At 39.6% G+C, this 17,662-nt stretch overlaps 1 protein-coding gene across 4 annotated transcripts in view; it reads left to right on the top strand.

The window, feature by feature from the left end:
- The window catches only part of LOC145344976 (calcipressin-2-like), a 274,038-nt gene extending 258,507 nt beyond the window's left edge, over positions 1 to 15,531 (top strand). For all 4 annotated transcript variants that reach the window (XM_080192391.1, XM_080192389.1, XM_080192392.1 and 1 more), the window contains one exon: positions 12,561 to 15,531. In XM_080192391.1, coding sequence (XP_080048517.1) covers positions 12,561 to 12,721 — 161 coding nt within the window. In that variant the 3' untranslated portion in view covers positions 12,722 to 15,531. The remainder of the gene's footprint in view (positions 1 to 12,560) is intronic.
- Positions 15,532 to 17,662: the final 2,131 nt, after the last annotated feature.

The following is a 17,662-nucleotide window of genomic DNA, read 5'->3' as shown; positions in this document are numbered from 1 at the left end:
GTTCATGCCCTGTGCAATTTGATCGTTTTGGTATAATTAATGATGAATATGGTAGCTCACTATGTCTGTCACTCAAAATGAAACAAAGACAGTTGAACAAAAAGCCAACTGCAGGGTTATGATTCCCTAATTCACAGAATATGATAGAAATTTCAGTTTTAAATTCATTAAATCCTATTAAAAAAATTGCTAGATCCTCTAAATAACAATATTTTTATTAATTTTTAGAAAAGGTTCTTTCAACTAAGAAAATAATCATTGTAATTTCAACAGATAAACTGTCTTAATTGATTCCTACAAAATATTAATTCTTTGAAAGAGAAAAGGACCCACTGATTCAAGATGTTTATTCATGAATTTTGCTTCCCATATATTGCAAGATATATGTTTTGAAATTATGTTCTGCTTAATGGAGTAATTGTATGAAGTTGTACTCTCCGTACCTAATGCGGGGCCTCACTAGTCTGTGTGTGGATTGCAGGATCCACCATCTAGTTATTTTATTCAAGGAATAATTTAATAACTACGTTTTGCGGACAGGAAACTTGTAGCATATTTTCAGAATTTAGACATCTTTTTCCAATAAATTGTATACAGTTTGCTCCAGATTTCCAATGTATACTACCAATGGGTATCGTTAGTGTGAGTTGAATACATTTAATCACATTTAAAAAGGCTGTCCATTAAGAGTGTTAATGCCAGAGTTAAAACAATGGACAAATGCACCATCAAATGAAAATGCAGCCTGGAACAACAAAATACATAGGCTACGCATTTATCTTTGGATACCTACAACAGTGGAACAAATCATGTGATCCTGATGCTCAGGGCTCGTGCTGTTAAAATGCTGCCTTTACCTGCATTCAACTGAAATGCATTTGGACAATAATGCATCACCCACTGGCAGTGTCATGCTGTAAGAAGTCTCACGACACCAGATTAAAGTCCAACAGGTTTATTTGGTAGCAAAAGCAACTAGCTTTCGGAGCACTGCCCCTTCGTTAGGTGAGTGGGAGTTCTATTCTCAAGCAGGGCATATAAAGACATAAACTCAATTTACAAAATAAAGATTGGAATGCGAGTCTTTACAGGTAATCAAGTAGTAAAGGTACAGACAATGTGAGTGGAGAGAGTGTTAAGCACAGGTTAAAGAGATGTGTATTGTCTCCAGACAGGACAGTTAATGGGATTTTGCAAGTCCAGGCAAGTCGTTGGGGTTACAGATAGTCTGACATGAACCCAAGATCCCGGTTGAGGCCGTCTTTGTGTGCGAAACTTGGCTATCAGTCTCTGCTCAGAGACTCTGCACTTTTGTGAGTGGTGTAGGCAGCCTTGGAGAATGCTTACCTGAAGATCAGAGGCCAAATGCCCATGACCGCGGAAGTGTTCCCCAACAGGAAGAGAACACTCTTGCCTGATGATTGTTGAGCGGTATTCATTCAACCATTGTCACAGCGTCTGCATGGTCCCCCCAATGTACAATGCCTTGGGATATCCTTTCCTGCAGCGTATCAGTATTATACTGGTCAGGGACGAAAATATCAGAGCTAGTGAAGAGTCTTTCATCACTAATAATGTAAGTCACACCATTTCTAAGACTCCAGCCTTCATATTACCACCATTTGTGTCTGTAAATGCAGTGATGCACTTGTCTAAGCCATCATTCAAGAATTAGATGCGGAATCTGATCATTGAACTGTAAAGTAACTTCAACCTTGAGTTAAAACTTTTATGTGGACCTTTCATTAAAGCACCTATAGTAGTCAGTAACCAGAATATTTCTCAAGCTCTCGGGTTGCAATTTAGTGGAGGCCTTTGGCTTCATCTGGGCACATGTGAGCATCCAGTGTAGTTGATGTATACTTCCTGAAGCCATACTTACTTCCAACCCACATTCCTTGAGATCAGGGCATGCATTCGGCATAGGCCTCAGGCTTAGTATGAAGCCTGAAGTCTAACAAATGGTGTGGCTTACATGATTAGCACTCTTCAGTCTGCTTTCCATACAATACGCTTTGATTTGGTAATGTTAGGGTGAATTAAGGTAGAAACTTCCAGCAGCTTGTATCACTCTTGGCAAATACAGAGAAATTTGACGACATCCTCTGGCTAAAGAATTAATTCTGCCCAGAAGACAAAAGGGGAAGAAAATAAAATTTTAAGGACATAGTTTATTGAACAATAGTGATTTGTGCCCTTTATGTTAGCCAGGAGGAAAAAACAGAATCTCCTTTGAGTTCTTCATTCAGACTAATTATTTATTTAGAGAAACTGAAGACTGTCTATGTAACAGAAGAAAACACAAAATAAGCAACATTTTTATTTCTGTCATGGAGGTATTGGTGATGTCTTGTGCTGTTATTGGAATGGTGTGCCATCTGTTTCTGTCAGGATAGTGGAAGGTGTTGCTGCAGTGAAGTAGAAGTAATGCTTGGAATGTAAATTACTTTCACTATATTAAACAGGAATAATAATTACCTTTGAGGCAAATGGCTTAGATACATTTAAGTGAAAACTAGATTAACACATGAAAGAGGAAGTAATAGAGTGGTGTGCTGATAGGGTTGGATGAAGAGATGTGGGAGAGGTTTGTGTGGAGCATAAATACTAACACGGACCAGTTGAGCTGAGTGCCTCTTTCTGGCTTGTAGACTCTGAAGTAAAATTTAAATATTACCAAATTAACTGGCAATTTGAGAAATGAACTTTTGCTACTTGCACCTGTGGCTTCACAAAAGCTTATGAAAGCGGACGTCCATTCTCTGCCAAGGAACAATTGGAAGACTGGCAAAGTTGAACACTGGTGTGCCATAGTTTTCAAACATAAATTTGTGTACACAAGTGCAGTTCTCAAACGCAGTTAGCCTTTGGGAAGCACAGTGATTAACATTGCTGCCTCACAGTACCAGAGATCTGAGTTTGATTCCAGTCTCGGATGACCGTGTGTGTGGAGTTTGCACGTTCTCTCTGTGTCTGCGGGGATTTTCTCCATGCGCTCCAGATTCATCCCACAGTCCAAAGATGTGCAGGTTGGATGGATTGTCCATGCTGATTTGCCCCTTAGGTGTCCCAAGATGTGTAGGTTAGATGGATTAGCCATGGTAAAGTGTGTGCAGGGTTACAGGGATAGGGCAGGAAAGAGGGCCTGGGTAAGACACTGTCAGACAGTCGGTGCAGACTTGATAGGCCAAATGGCCTCCTTCTGCATTGTAGGAACTCTGTTACTGAGGAAGTGTTTCAGCTCTGCTCCCCTTGTTATAGAATCACAGTCACTACAAGCAGTAGTGACTCAATGAAAGGTGTTGAATACTGACATTGCCAAAGATTGCAAGTAAATTCCCTACAAAATCTCTCAGCTAAAAATAATACATGACGTGGAGAAAAAGAGGGCAAGTTGGTGGATAATCATTTTTTTTAAAAAAAAGCCAGGTTTAAAAAAATGCCAGACGTGAGGAGCGTTTCACCACAGTGATGAATTTTATAGTGGGCTTCCATGCTTTAAGTACATAAGAAATAGAAGAAGCAACAGACCATATTATGCCCAGCATGATGTTAAATTATTCAAGAACTAATTCTCAGTGTTGGATAATATGATACTGATCCAACCTACAGGTTGGTGAGTAAAGTAAGTTCAAACACAGGCTTGTAATTTAGCTGAAGCATTGCTGCTCCTCATAAGCCCTTACTAAGGTAAGTAAAAAACTAAACCTTACTTGCTCTTCATTTGCTTCCAGTTGTCCCTTTAAGGACCACTAGTTAGGTCACTTTAAATCCAAATTTGACATTGTGCTGGGAGAAGTATTAGGAGCCAGATTGGCATATTCATATGGCAGAAGACCTGTTTTAGGTGGGAGCCCTTGGCATTCAGACGTTACAGTTTTACAGCTGGCACACTGCAGAAAGATTAAGTCTGGAAATGTTACTCTTCAACTCTTATTTTTCACCCAGGAATTGGGTTTGTCAGAAATCAAGATTTTGTGCAGCATTCACAAAACTAACACCCAGCAGAAGAAGTATTTTCTGGTAAGATCCAGACTGTCATATGCATATGAAAATACAGGAAGGATTTCCTGCAGGACTTTTGTCCCAGTTACTGCCCTTCATTTCTGGGTTTCAATGAAAGGTTCATTTCACAAGCAGCTGTTGTGGCTCAGAATACTTTTAATTCCAGTGCCAGTTTGAGCTCAGACTACATTAAATACATTGTGAGTCAACAACACAGAGCTGACTAGAATTCAGCACATAATTCATCTAAATACAACATGGGAGGAGGAGGAGACAGCAGTTTACTCTTTCTTATGAGTATATTGCAGAGCCTTTCAAAAGCAATCCAATAAAAATAAAACTCATAGCATTCAGCGACCTGGGAGTGCTCTGTATAATTAATGGATAATGAATGGAAGTTTTTCCTTTTTCCATTAATGTGATGTGACAGAAAAGAGTTGTTACCTGACATTAATTAGTGAAGTTATTTTCATACTTGAGGCTTGTCCTCAAACTGATCCCCAGTAAGGAAATGATTTAAAAAAACACTTATGCGTTAGGCAATTTTAATTCAGCCTCCATAGATATTAATTCACAAGACACAGCAGCATAAATAACTGCATTCCCTGTGAAGGATACGTCTAAAAATTGTAGCATTACTCAGCTATTACTGTTGAATGAATCACATATTTCACCAACAGTTTGCTTCCAGCATTACGATTCAGAGTATCTGCGACATTGGGGTGGATTTTCCAGTTGATAACATCTGATGTTCATACCAGTTAGAATTAGTATTACCATTTAGAAAAAGAGGAACACAGTCACAACAGTTTTCCTTCTGCTTGCAGAAAAATATCCATTTCCAGTGGTAAATTTAGTGGACCAAGAAGCTGCCACTTCATTCTAATAATTAAGTAAAATTGTAATTTAGGCATGCATGTGATAGGCTGGATCTTAACAGCCCCCTGGTGATGGACTGAGAGGGGCACATAAAATGTTTAAGGGAGGTGGGGTTGGGGCATGGAGTGTCCATTGGCTATCTGTCACCATGGAATTTTGCCAATGGCAGGGAACGTAGAAAACAGCCCTTCCATCTAGACACCAGTTGTGCCACTTAAATGGCCAATGAGGAACTCTTCCCACCACTGCTGCCATGTTATCAGTGGCAGGTGGGCCCTCCCAGTGGCAATATTCTAATTGAAGGACCATTTTATTGATTAGCAGCTCTTTGAGGCAGGTTCCCAGCTTTTGAAGGGACAGAAGCTCCAATGGCAGCTAATTAGCTGTTGCCTGGACCTAATATGCAGCTGAGGGTCTCTTAGATAACAGAAATGTGATTAGTCCCAGCTTTTTGGTGCAGCTTTGTGACCCTTGCTGCCCCAAGGAAGTCTAGCACTATTAATTGCTATGATCTATGCCACCAACATTTAATTTTAATATGGGCATTCAGCATTGCTAAGGAATGAGTGTATCAGTTTTTCACTCAGGTGTTCAGGACCTTTAGTGGCAATTGTGTTACTGTCTCTTTTCCCAATAACTCTTAGATTTTCAAAAGACATGCCCTAATGTACGCACTTTTCAGAGGAAAATGAGAAAGATCAATCACAGGATGCCAAACAGCCTGAACCACTTGCCAGTAATCCCAAGTCTCTAGACAAAAGCACACATGTCTCCAATAGGCCGAAGAGCTGTGGCTCTGGAGTTTCAGATTTACAAATGATGCAATTACAAGAGTTAAGCTACACGTTGCGACCAGACTTACAACCAAACCTTTCCACAGGCAGAGAACTGTTGGGAACTAACAAGGTCACAACGGCTCTTTAATTTTCTGGTGTAAGGTCATTTCATGCTACCACTCTGAGTATTTGCAACATAAGCTAATACACTGTCTGTAGGTGTGTTAACAGAAGTGATCAGTACCTTATTTTAGTGAGCAATCAATTTTATTTCATTCCCCATGGATAACAAATAGTAGTTTGAGAAAATTGCGGTTTTATAACTGAACATCCTAGGAAGTTATACATTGCAGTTCTTGTAGCCGTGTGCTCAATTGCAAAATTTTATTATGGATGGGGAGCAGGCTTGCATGGAGTATAAACATAGATATAAACATGGTCTGTCACTGTGCTGTGCAATTCTATATAAAGTTCTGACAAAAACATTCTTCATCAGTGAAACCAGATTTTTAACAAACAAACATATCCGAGTCTCCTCCTGAAAGTAGTGTTATTCTGTATTCTCAAACTTGGTCCAGCACTTCAGCTTAGTTTTATCTCATTGGATAGTTGTTGCATGTGCATGGAAGTCTCTTTGAATGAAAGTTACTTTTGTTCTTGAACATTATACTTTTCTGGCACTAAGTCATTTAGGGAATAGGATGAGAAAGAAGAGAAGCAGAAATTCATAACGAAGCATGTGCTGGCAGGAAATTTGCCACTTTCTCATCTTCTCCATTTTCCATGGCATTCCAGACTTCCTAAAGATCTTCCTCCCTGAGTTCACACTTGGTTGTTACAGTTGTTGTCCTCTGTGATGGAATGACATCTATCTGCAACATTCAGCTATATTAAATTGGAAGATTATTTTAGGCTGAACAAATGTAAAGATTGGAATAAATGAATGTTTTAAATTAAGGCTTTGATTCATATAGACTGTTTCGCAACTTCAGGATGCTCAAAGCATCATAAACCAAAGCAAGAATGGTTACTACTGTAATGTAGGAAGAACACCTGAGCAATGAAAGAATGATGGCAATAGCATGGCATTCTGGTTAGGCAAGCACAGATCTGACTGATCAGTCACAAAGATCTCCAAAAACTGCTCCAAGCCATACTTAGCATGAGTAATGTGTTACAATACAACGCAATGTCACAGAAAGTTTAAGAGAAAACGTCATCTATTCGGATAGCAAATTTTGGCAAAAATCCAAAGAAACAATGTTTCTGCAGGAATCATTCTCATGAAGGGTAATTGACCTATTATAGATAATTGCTCTATTGTGGAATTTCTTTTTGGCTATAGGGAACTGTAGGGCCAATTGGAGGATCTCCAGCTCTGAAGAAGCTGCAGCCTGCCATTTCAGTGAAAAGCCTTGAGATGAAAATGCTTTCTCCCCAAGTTGGAACCATAAGTCACAGCACAGAAGGAGACCATTTAGTCCATCTTGTCCATGCCAGCCTAAAGACACCGAGCGTCTTTTCTAATGTCGCCTTCCTGCATCTGGCCCACAGCCCTGTAGCTTAGAGCAGATTCAGGTGTGTTTTAAAAGAGTTCAAGGTCTCTGCCTCCACCACCAAATCAGGCAGTGAATTCCAGACACCAAATACCTTCTGTGTTTTTCCTCATGTCTTATATCTATGTCCCCTGGTTCTAGAATTCTCTGCCAAGGGAAACAATTTAATCCTGTTAACTTCTTAAAATTTAAAATAAAAAAATGCCCTAACAACCTTCCCCCAATCCTGTCACCAGGAAAGATGACTGATAGAGTCAGCAAACGGGCACATTGGCTTCACTCCATGCCTTCCCCCAACTCAAGGCTAAAAGTTCAGTTCTGTGAATCAGTAGTTAATATATAGAAGCAGTGGCTTCCATCCTCTGTGGCTGTTGTTCTAACTTCATTTTAGACCTAGTAGCAACCTCCACCTGCACTCTCTAATTTCTTTTCCAGATGCTGTGTGCCTATTTCCTAAAAAGTGGCAACAGCTGCTAGAGGTTGGGGTAATTGAGGGAGTCAGCTGCAACTGGACGAATTTTTTCTGGTTGAAAATGGTGTTTACACAAGACTGGGATCAGCAGCATCAGTGACCCCACTCACCAGCACATGGAATTCTAGATGAGTTTGTACCAACCTAAAGTATGGCCTCTGACTTTCTAACCTACTCCTGGACACTTCCCTCTAAAGATGTGATGGTGGTGGTATAAATATAATGTGGAAGATTGATCCTTCCACTTCTGATGAGGAGCCACCATTCCAAATGTCAGCTGAATCTCAATTTAATCACCAGATCATCCACTGATAATGTGGGAGAGTCATTAGTATGCACAAACTGTGGCTAAATTAAGCCACAACATTTATACTGAAGCTTTATTGTAGAAAAATGTCCTCAAGCACTGAACAGATGGTGTAATCTGCCAAGAAATCAATGCAAGGCAGAAAGAAGAGAAATTAGGAGGGGTAATCTAAGCATGGTCAAGATTGCAGGCTTTAAAGAAGGTCTTAAGATATGAGACAGAAGCAGTTAGAACATTCCAGAGTATGAATGGCTAAAGACATGACTGCCAATGGTGAGATGAAATAACAAGCGAATGTACAAAACATCAGAATGAAAAGAAGGTGAAGGTGTCGGAGTATTGCAGAGTTAAAAAAACAGTTGGAAATGAAGAAGGTAAGGTCTTATTGGGATTTAAAGACAAGGGTGAGAATTTTAAATTGGAGGCCTTAAGGGACTCGAAGCTCGAAGACGAGCATTGGGGTGACAAGTGAATGGAATTTGGTGCAGCATAGGACATGGGCAGGATTGGATGAACTGAAATTTATGGAGGATGTTAAGCTGGTCTGTTCAGCCTAACACCTTCAGTTCAAAGGAGACAAATACGTAGATGATGATTTCAGCAGCAAATACAGGAGTGACCAGCAACTGGCTGATGGGCTAGAAGTAACTAGAATGCATAATGCTGTAAAATCTATTTATTACAGAAGCAGCTGTAACTCTTGCCTCAGTTTTAATTGTTTGAGTTCAATTCCTACTCTAGGACTTGAGCACAAAAATCAGTGCTGAAATTCCAGTGCAGTACTGAGAGAATGCAGCATGGTTGGAGATGCTGGGGGGAATTCTCCTGTCCCGCCCACGATGGGAATCATACAAGCTAGCAGGTAGACCACAAAGGTCCACTGACCTCGGATGGGATTCTCCGGTTTTGGAGAAAGCATGGCTGGAGAATCTCACCCGCTGTCTTCCAGATGAGATGTTATACCAAGGCCCAATCTGCACCCTCAGATGGATGCGATAGATTCTACTTTACTATTTTGAACAAGAACGGGAGTCATCCCCAATGCCCTAACCAATGTTTATCCCGCAATCAAATTCGCAAAAGCAGATTTTCTAGCCCTTATCACATTGTTGGTTTGGGGGGCTTGCTATACACAAATTGGCTGCTGTGTTTCCTACATTGCAATAGTGACTCCACTTCAAAAAGAACTTCATTGGCTGTAAAATGCTTTGGGATGTACTGTGGTCAAGAAAAGTGCTATATAAATACAATACTTTCTTTCTTGCAGCAGCTGTAATGCACAAGGTACACATAATTCCATTTTAATGAAGCATCCATTTTGGTCACAAAATTTATTTAACAAAAATTGCTCTAATTAACTTTAGATAAAATATTTAAAAGAGACTCTTAAATGAATATCACTGAGATAGTCACAAAATAATCCCAGTATATTACAATGAAATTTGGACTGATACAGATTCTGACACACAGGCATGTATGGCGAACTATCACTTATATGTTTCAATCTCAATTAGTTGCAACCTTTCAAATTTACTGCTTGACCTCAGAAGCGCACATTAATCTAAAGAAACCTGTCATAACTGTAGCTGTTCCATTTTGCTAATATAACCTTTTATTTTGCTGCCATCATTTATCTTTGATTGTGGGCCATAATTCTACGTAATATGTCATAAGACCACCATAAGGCTGATTTTTAAAACAATAGCGTCTCTTTCTCCTCTTCAGATACGTTTTCCACTTTATGGTATCTTGAACTTGTTTGTTCAAAGTATTTTGGAAAAAATTGCCTTTTTCTAAATTTGAAAAGAATCACAATAGCCACACTCTTTTGGATTGATTTTACACAGCCCTATTTCTGTAATGTCTAGGATAGAGTGCTCAAATTTAACCATGTAAGGTAGGAACTGTTGGGTCTCAGGGCCACTGAGAATGCTCACTGTGAATAGAGACATGCCAGACAAACATTGACCTGTGAATCTGATAGCTAGGTCATTAAAGTTATTACTGTTTTTCTAATTTGGAATATATGGACAGGATTAGGCCGTAAAGCCCCTTGAGTATATGTGTGTGTACATATAAAATATATATCATTTACCTGTCTTTGATCTATATCCCTTCAAAATATGTCAACCTAATTTTGACATTTCAATTGATGCTGAATCCACAACCTTTGAGGTGAGAGTTTTATATTTTCACTACCTTTTGCATACTTAAGTTCTCCTTGATTTCACTCCTGAATGGCCTGGCCTAATTTTGAAACTGTGCCCTGATCGACACCAGGGGAATAGTTTCTCTGTATCAATCCCACAAAATTCCTAAATCACTTATGCGCCTCAATCCATTTTTAGTAGTGTAGTAGAGAGCACCAGCTATAGTGTTGGAGGATGAGGAAATCAACATACTTGATTTAAGAGTTCCTGTACCCTGGCCCTCTCCTAGTTGACTGACATTGTTTGGGGAGTTGGAGGCTCCACATTCACATATGCCAGGTCTAGTTTCTGCCCATCTATTCCAGATATATTGATTAGAAATAAAAAGGGGAAGAGATGTGAAAAGGGGTATGATCTGCTGTTGTTCATTTTAAACTATTGCAGTGTTCATATTGTACAGTTTGAACAAAGAACATAAGAAATAGGAGCAGGAGTAGACCATCTAGCCCCTCGAGCCTGCTCCGCCATTCAATAAGATCATGGCTGATCTGTCGTGGCTCAGTTCCACATTCCTGCCCTCTCCCCATAACCCTTAATCCCCTTGCCTATCAAAAACCTATCAACCCGCGTCTTAAAAATATTGAGCGAGGCAGCCTCCACCACTTCAACGGGAAGAGAATTCCAGAGATTCACCACCCTTTGAGTGAAGAAGTTCCTCCTCAACTCCGTTCTAAACCGCTCCCCCTTTATCTTGAGGCTGTGCCCTCGAGTCCTACTGTCCTTTTTGAGCGGGAAGAGCCTCTCCACTCTATCCTATCCATCCCATTCAACATCTTATATGTCTCAATGAGATCTCCCCTCATTCTTCTAAACTCTAACGAGTACAAGCCTAGTTTATTCAGCCTCTCCTCATAGTTCAACCCCCTCAACTCCGGAATCAGCCTAGTAAACCTCCTCTGCACTCCCTCCAAGGCCAAAATATCCTTGCGTAAGTGCGGCGACCAAAACTGCACGCAGTACTCCAGCTGCGGTCTCACCAGTGCCCTATACAGCTGCAGCAAGACCTCCCTACTTTTATATTCAATCCCCCTCGCTATGAAGGCCAGCAAGCCATTCGCCTTCCTGACCACCTGCTGCACCTGCAAGCTGGGTTTTTGCGACTCATGCACAAGGACCCCGAGGTCCCTCTGCACTGTCGCATGCTGCAGTTTTTCTCCACGTAAGTAATAGTCCTTCCTACCGTTATTCCTACCAAAGTGGACAACTTCACATTTGCCAACATTAAATTCCATTTGCCATTTCCTGGCCCATTCGCCCAGCCTGTCTAGATCCTTCTGCAGACTCTCCACACCCTCTGCACAATTTGCCGTTCCACCAATCTTGGTGTCATCAGCAAATTTCGACACCATACACTCGGTTCCCTCCTCCAGATCATCTATATAAATGGTAAATAGCTGAGGCCCCAGCACCGACCCCTGGGGCACTCCACTAGTCACCAACTGCCAATCCAAATAGCACCCATTGACCCCCACTCTCTGCCTCCTATTTGACAGCCAATCCTCTATCCACGCTAACACCCTACCCCCAACTCCATGCCCCCTGACCTTCTGTAATAACCTCTTGTGAGGCACCTCGTCAAACGCCTTCTGATTCAGAAGGCTTCACTTCAGAAGGTTTGTGCTTCACTCCTGCCTGTGGCACAGCAAATAATTTGTCAAGAGCACAATTTTAAACAGCACTTTTTGAGCTGCTGCGTTTCACCAAATTTCACCCATATAATTTTAAAAATTCAAGCTTTTGTCAAACTCGCATACAGATGTGTAATACACACTGAACGAACAGCAGCATTGTGATGGTGATTTTCAACATATCTCACTAAAATAGGAAAACGCATCAACCTGAAACTTCCTCAGGGTGCTGATCTCCAGCAAATTGCCACTCTGGATGGATTTACCCACGTTGAAATTCCAAAGCCCCTATCTCGTCTCACTATTCTCACTCAGGGGTGAGACAGGAGTTGAGAAGCACACCCAATGAGAAGTAACTAGGGCTCGAATGAAAGAAATGCCTCCTTTGTTTTTAAAAGGAGATATTGAAAGGGAAAAGTTAAGTTTTAAAGATAAGTAGTTCAGAAAAGTGGCGGAGGACTGGGAGTGAGACAGTTTGAAGGGGAGCATGTGTAGGAGGAAGGGTGGGGGAGACTATGAGGGCACTAGAGAGTGCTGAGAGGAGACTGGTAGGGAGAAGTGGGGGAGTATCCTCTAAATGTGACACTGGAGAACCAGGAGTTATGGACCATCACTGATAGTAGCACAAAAATAAGTCAACCAAGTATCTCTAAGACTTTTCTTTGAGGTGGAATTCACCTTGAAGCTAATTAACCTATTTGTAACCTCTTTGTCTTTGATTTTACAGGAGAGAAGTACGAATTACATGCAGGAACAGAATCAACTCCTAGTGTGGTGGTCCACGTCTGTGATAGTGAAGCAGAGGATGAGGATGAACCGAAGAATTCTCCAAAACCAAAAATAATTCAAACCAGGCGCCCTGATCTGCCACCAGCAATGTCCAATTGAAACACTGGTGTACACTTTCAGTCAAGTATCATCTAGTGCTCTCTGCTACAGCCGTACTCTATTGAAAGGAAGGTTTGTCTGTCAGTCACAGGAGCATTTGTTTTAAGCCCCCGATTGTGTTTCTAAGGCCTACCAAAATAGGATGGAAGGAGTTACTCTGTGAATGCCTGTTTGCAACATACAAACTAGTGTCTGATCATATCATAAAGCATCCATTTATGTCAGAATGACATTAGTAAAACCCACAAATAATTGAAAAGTTTGGCATTATAATTCCAAGGTAAATACATTTCAGTGATTCAGAACATAGAAACCTAATGTTCTAAATGATTTGATATAAATGCTTGATCCAACTTTAGATTAGATGTTAAGTCTTGAGGCATATTGTGCTTACATCTATTGTGTTCTCTGACTTGGTTAGAAACTGAAAAGGTTAATGAATAGTCTGAGTTTTACTTTTTTGGCACTGAATTGCCAATGACATCCTTGATGAAAATCCTGTGAGACTATTTGTAGAAAACGTATAGGCAATACTGGGGGAAAGACTAATTTTCATTTATATCAATGTGCAGTACATAATGTCAGCATCTTCTAATATAATCTTGTGAAAGGGTGTAACTGTAATTTGTATTTTATCACTCTGTTTTAATATTGATACAATGTACTGATTGAAGCTATGTACAATATACTTACTAAAACAAAAATGAATGATAACATGAATATAAAGGCAGATAGATAAATAAGTATTATCACAGTCATGTGTTTTCCAGTCTGCACTTATCTTTCCAGGATAAGTATCAATAGACCATATTTATGATATCACCTGCTGCACTGAAGGACCCCTATCGTGCTGCTACATGACAGATTTATGCTTCAATCTGTGCAAGGTGACCTGTTATCCCATACTGTGGTATACATTAAAAAAAAACTAAATTTCCATAAACATAGGATTTTTAAAAACTTTTGACATTTTCTTATATTGTGCTACTTAACATTAGTAACATACACTTCAGCATGACAATCAGAGGTGTCCAAGTATCTGCTTGGAAAAATATGGTCTATAAGTTACTTAATGTTGTAATAATAAAAGGCTCACTTCATCCCCTTCGGAATGTAGATTCTGGTAACATAATTGAGTAAACCTAAAAACTACACTGAACCGTATCATTATTCAGAACAAATAAATTAGCCTTTTCGATTCTACTCCATTGTGAGAAATACAGACAATATTTAACATTTAGATAAACTGGATTAGAAACCAGTGTAAAATAAACTAAGTTTTATGCTTTTCAATCATATTTTCAGTTTTCATGTAACAAAATATTTGTAATAGCTATCAATTTTAATACCATAAGTATTGCTTTTATTTGGTTAAACACATATTTTGCTTTGCTCAGTTAATCGTATCTATCAAAGATGATGAAAAATATGTAATGACCATTGTGTTTAATGTATAAGTAAGTGCTTCTGTGGTGTTCCAGCATGTTGTGAGAAACAACTTTCTTGCTGAGTTTCTGCTCAGCCTTTCAATTCAGCTACTATACTTTCATGGATTTTCCTTTTTAAAACCACATGAAGGAAAATGCTTATAGGGAAAGATATTGGGATTAGGTTGCCTGTGTACAAAAATGCCACAAAGGAAAATGGAGAAAATGATGCTGAAAGGATACAAAAATGAGCCAGTGAATAAATCCATTGTTAAGATGTGGCCATTCTGAATGAAGAAATATTGCAAGCTGAAACAGTCAAACCTCATTGCATCAAAACAATGATTTAAATATCTGTAGGCACCAATCCCATGAAACTCCATTAAAGTGAAGAAATCTGTGATTTCCAAAGACAATGTTGGACACCCACCCCCCCATCCCCCTGCCCATTCAGATGGCTTTTTGATGATCATTGTTATTTGAACTCAATTCTGCTTAGCTTTGGCATTTTTAAAATCTAATCCAAGCCAAAATAACCAAGTCTGGAGGCATTCTACTGCCAAAGAGATTTGTCTTAGTCATCCTGGAAGTAGTTCCATGGATCACAGTTATGTCTGAAGTCAAAAATGCTTAAGAGCCCCCTTCCTAAAATACAGACCTGCAAAACTAAAGAAACAATTAGCTAGTAATAATGAGATTTGACTGCTTTTTCCAAGTACCTAGAGCTTTTGTGTATAGTTAGAATATTAATATTATGAGTAATACTAGTGTTGGACATTGTTTGTGTTATTACTTGTCTTTGCCACTGAATGGGTGCTAGTAATAATACTTTATAAATTAATTGCCTTATATATGTATGTCTGGTATATATCTGTTATATGGGTTGTGCACAGAATTGTGTCTTATTGTTCAAAATTGTGATCATTGTGACGGAATTGTACCTGTGCCTTCTCTAAGATTTTGCAAAAGGCACACACTCACAAACACAACTTAACTTTAAAAATCCCTTTACTCAAATATAATCAACTCTTTAGACACAAGTTGAAAATTTTTGTGATTAAATAATCATGATTATTTGTCATATAAAGCAATGGTTTCATTAAGTCTCTTTTTTAAAAATATTATTTTTATTGTTTCTGTAACATAGCATTGTCTTTGCAAGAAGTCTATTGTGTGTTAGTTTGTGTACCAACTAAGCTGTGTTTCGCTACTAATCACACTGCACCTTATTAGGTTATTGCTTTTTAGGGGGCTCTTCTACAGATGCCCCCATGAATGTCAGAACACATTTAATGAACACCCCAAGGTGATTGTAACCTTTCAGGAGTGTTGAAATGAAAAGCAAGGTTTTCAAGTAAATAAAAAGTTCTTCGTATTTCCATAGTACTGCTTTGTTACGAGTTTTTGAACTTGCACCTAAAATGTCAACATACAATAGGTACAATTAGCATAACTAGGTAAATGTTTAGCACTTGTTGTCCAATTACATCTCTTTCCCAACATTTGAAAAACAGTTTAAGGATAGTGGTGGACTAAATATCAGAATGTTATTTTGCTTATTTCAAGAACAGTACAAAACAAAGAATGTTTGGGGTGTTTAACTAATTGCATTTCTACATACATCTATCAGCATTGAAACTGCAGAATATTTAATCTTGAAGACATGCAACAAAAGCATGAAATACTAAGGGGTAGAAGTTGGTTATCAGTGCAACATATGTAAAACATGGATAAAAATGACCAATTTTGCAGAGTTGTGATCTGTGTCAAGACCCATCTACAATTTTCAGGCATTCAGGGTATTCACCTAGAACAGATGTTAGGTCCCTTTCATAAGGCAATAAGGAGTCCAAGACCAGATTCAGGATCTGTCTGAGAAATTGAGCTAATTTGAGTAGATTAGGCACTGGGCATGTGCCACTCGAGATTTCATGGCGTGGATAGTGCCCTAGGAGTTGGCCACCATCGAAAAGCTAAGTTTTAGTTATTTTTCCCCAAAATTATTTAGATGCATCCTGAAGCCCAATTTCAATCTTTCTGTGGAAATGTGACACATTGTGGTCACATTTCCACATTCATACATGAAGCTGGGAGACAACAAATCTCTGCTCCTAAGAATGAATAAAGGCAATTAAAGCCTACAGGCTATTCAGAAGAACTAGGGAAGATTTCTATCAAGCCCCCATCGGTGGGCTTGATGGCAGGCGTAGGGTCAGAATATGATGGGTGGGCCAGAAATCAATTTCACACCAATGTGAATTTACAGCAGGATCCTCCACAGGTACCTGCAATGATGGGTCAGAAAACCTCCCAGAGGCTGGGTCAAACCTCATTTGCATCCCGTGGCATGCGAATATTGGGATTGATTTGAACAATGCCTGGGGCTACCTATGGAGTTCGCTATGGAGGCTGCTCACAATCGTGGCCCTGGAACACCACAGCAGTGGGTCAAGGGTATGCCTGCAGGCAAATCTTTCCGATTTAATGTCCTGGAGAATTTTCATCTTCCAGCCTCAATGTTCCTGGAGATCCATCTTCATTTTCAAAAAGTCTTTCTCCTGGTCTCAGAATGCTCCCAGAGATCCATCCTTATTTTCAATAGTCCACCTTTTTCTCAAGAGTGGGTCAGTGATGTTGGGTACTTTTTCAGTATAACACCCAGATATGACAGTGCACTAAATACCCTTCAGGCAAGCCCTGCTACTCAATTTGGCATAGAACACCCAGGTTCATAATTAATGAATTTGGGACTGGAAGATTTGACATGTTTTAGACGATTCATACAAACATGGCAATTTGAAGGAGGAATAATCCACCTGGCCCTCGGGCCTGCTCCACCATTGAACAGGATCGAGTCTGATCTGCTTGTAACCTCAACCCCATGTTCCTGCCTACCCCTGATAACATTTCACCCCCTTATTAATCAAGAATCTATCCAGCACTGCCTTGAAAATGTTCAAAGACCCTGATTCCACTGCTTTTCAAGGAAGAGTGTTCCGGAGACTCACGACTCAAAAAAATGAGCGACACCTTATTTTTAAAAAAGTGACCTCTAGTTCTAGATTCTCTGATAAGAGGAAATATCGTCTCCACATCCACCCTGTCAACTCATCAGGATCTTAAAAGATTTTGATCTAGTCATCTCGTCCTCCTCTAAACTCTCACTGGGGTGTGGTGACTAGAGGATTTTCACAGTAACTTCATTGCAGTGTTAACGTAAGCCTACTTTTGACATTAATAAATAAACGTTAACTTTAAACTTTGGATACAAACCTACCTTTCCAAACTTTCCTCATAATACAACTCGTCCATTCTAGGTATTAGTCTGGTAAACTTTCTCTGAATTCCCAGCCTCTGCAGTGGGAAACAGTCCATGTGGTTGCTCTTAGCCTCAACGTGGGAGTATTCTGCTCTTAAAAATTGAAAAACAAAACAAGGGCCATTATTTTCTCTCTCATTTTAAAAAAATTGAAGCATAAATATAGGCGCAAGGCAGTAGAACAAGAGGACATTT

Source organism: Carcharhinus amblyrhynchos, chromosome 7, assembly GCF_965287045.1.
Source record: "Carcharhinus amblyrhynchos chromosome 7, sCarAmb.v2.hapA, whole genome shotgun sequence".
NCBI classification, from domain to species: domain Eukaryota; kingdom Metazoa; phylum Chordata; class Chondrichthyes; order Carcharhiniformes; family Carcharhinidae; genus Carcharhinus; species Carcharhinus amblyrhynchos.
This window is presented reverse-complemented; position numbering and strand designations above follow the sequence as displayed.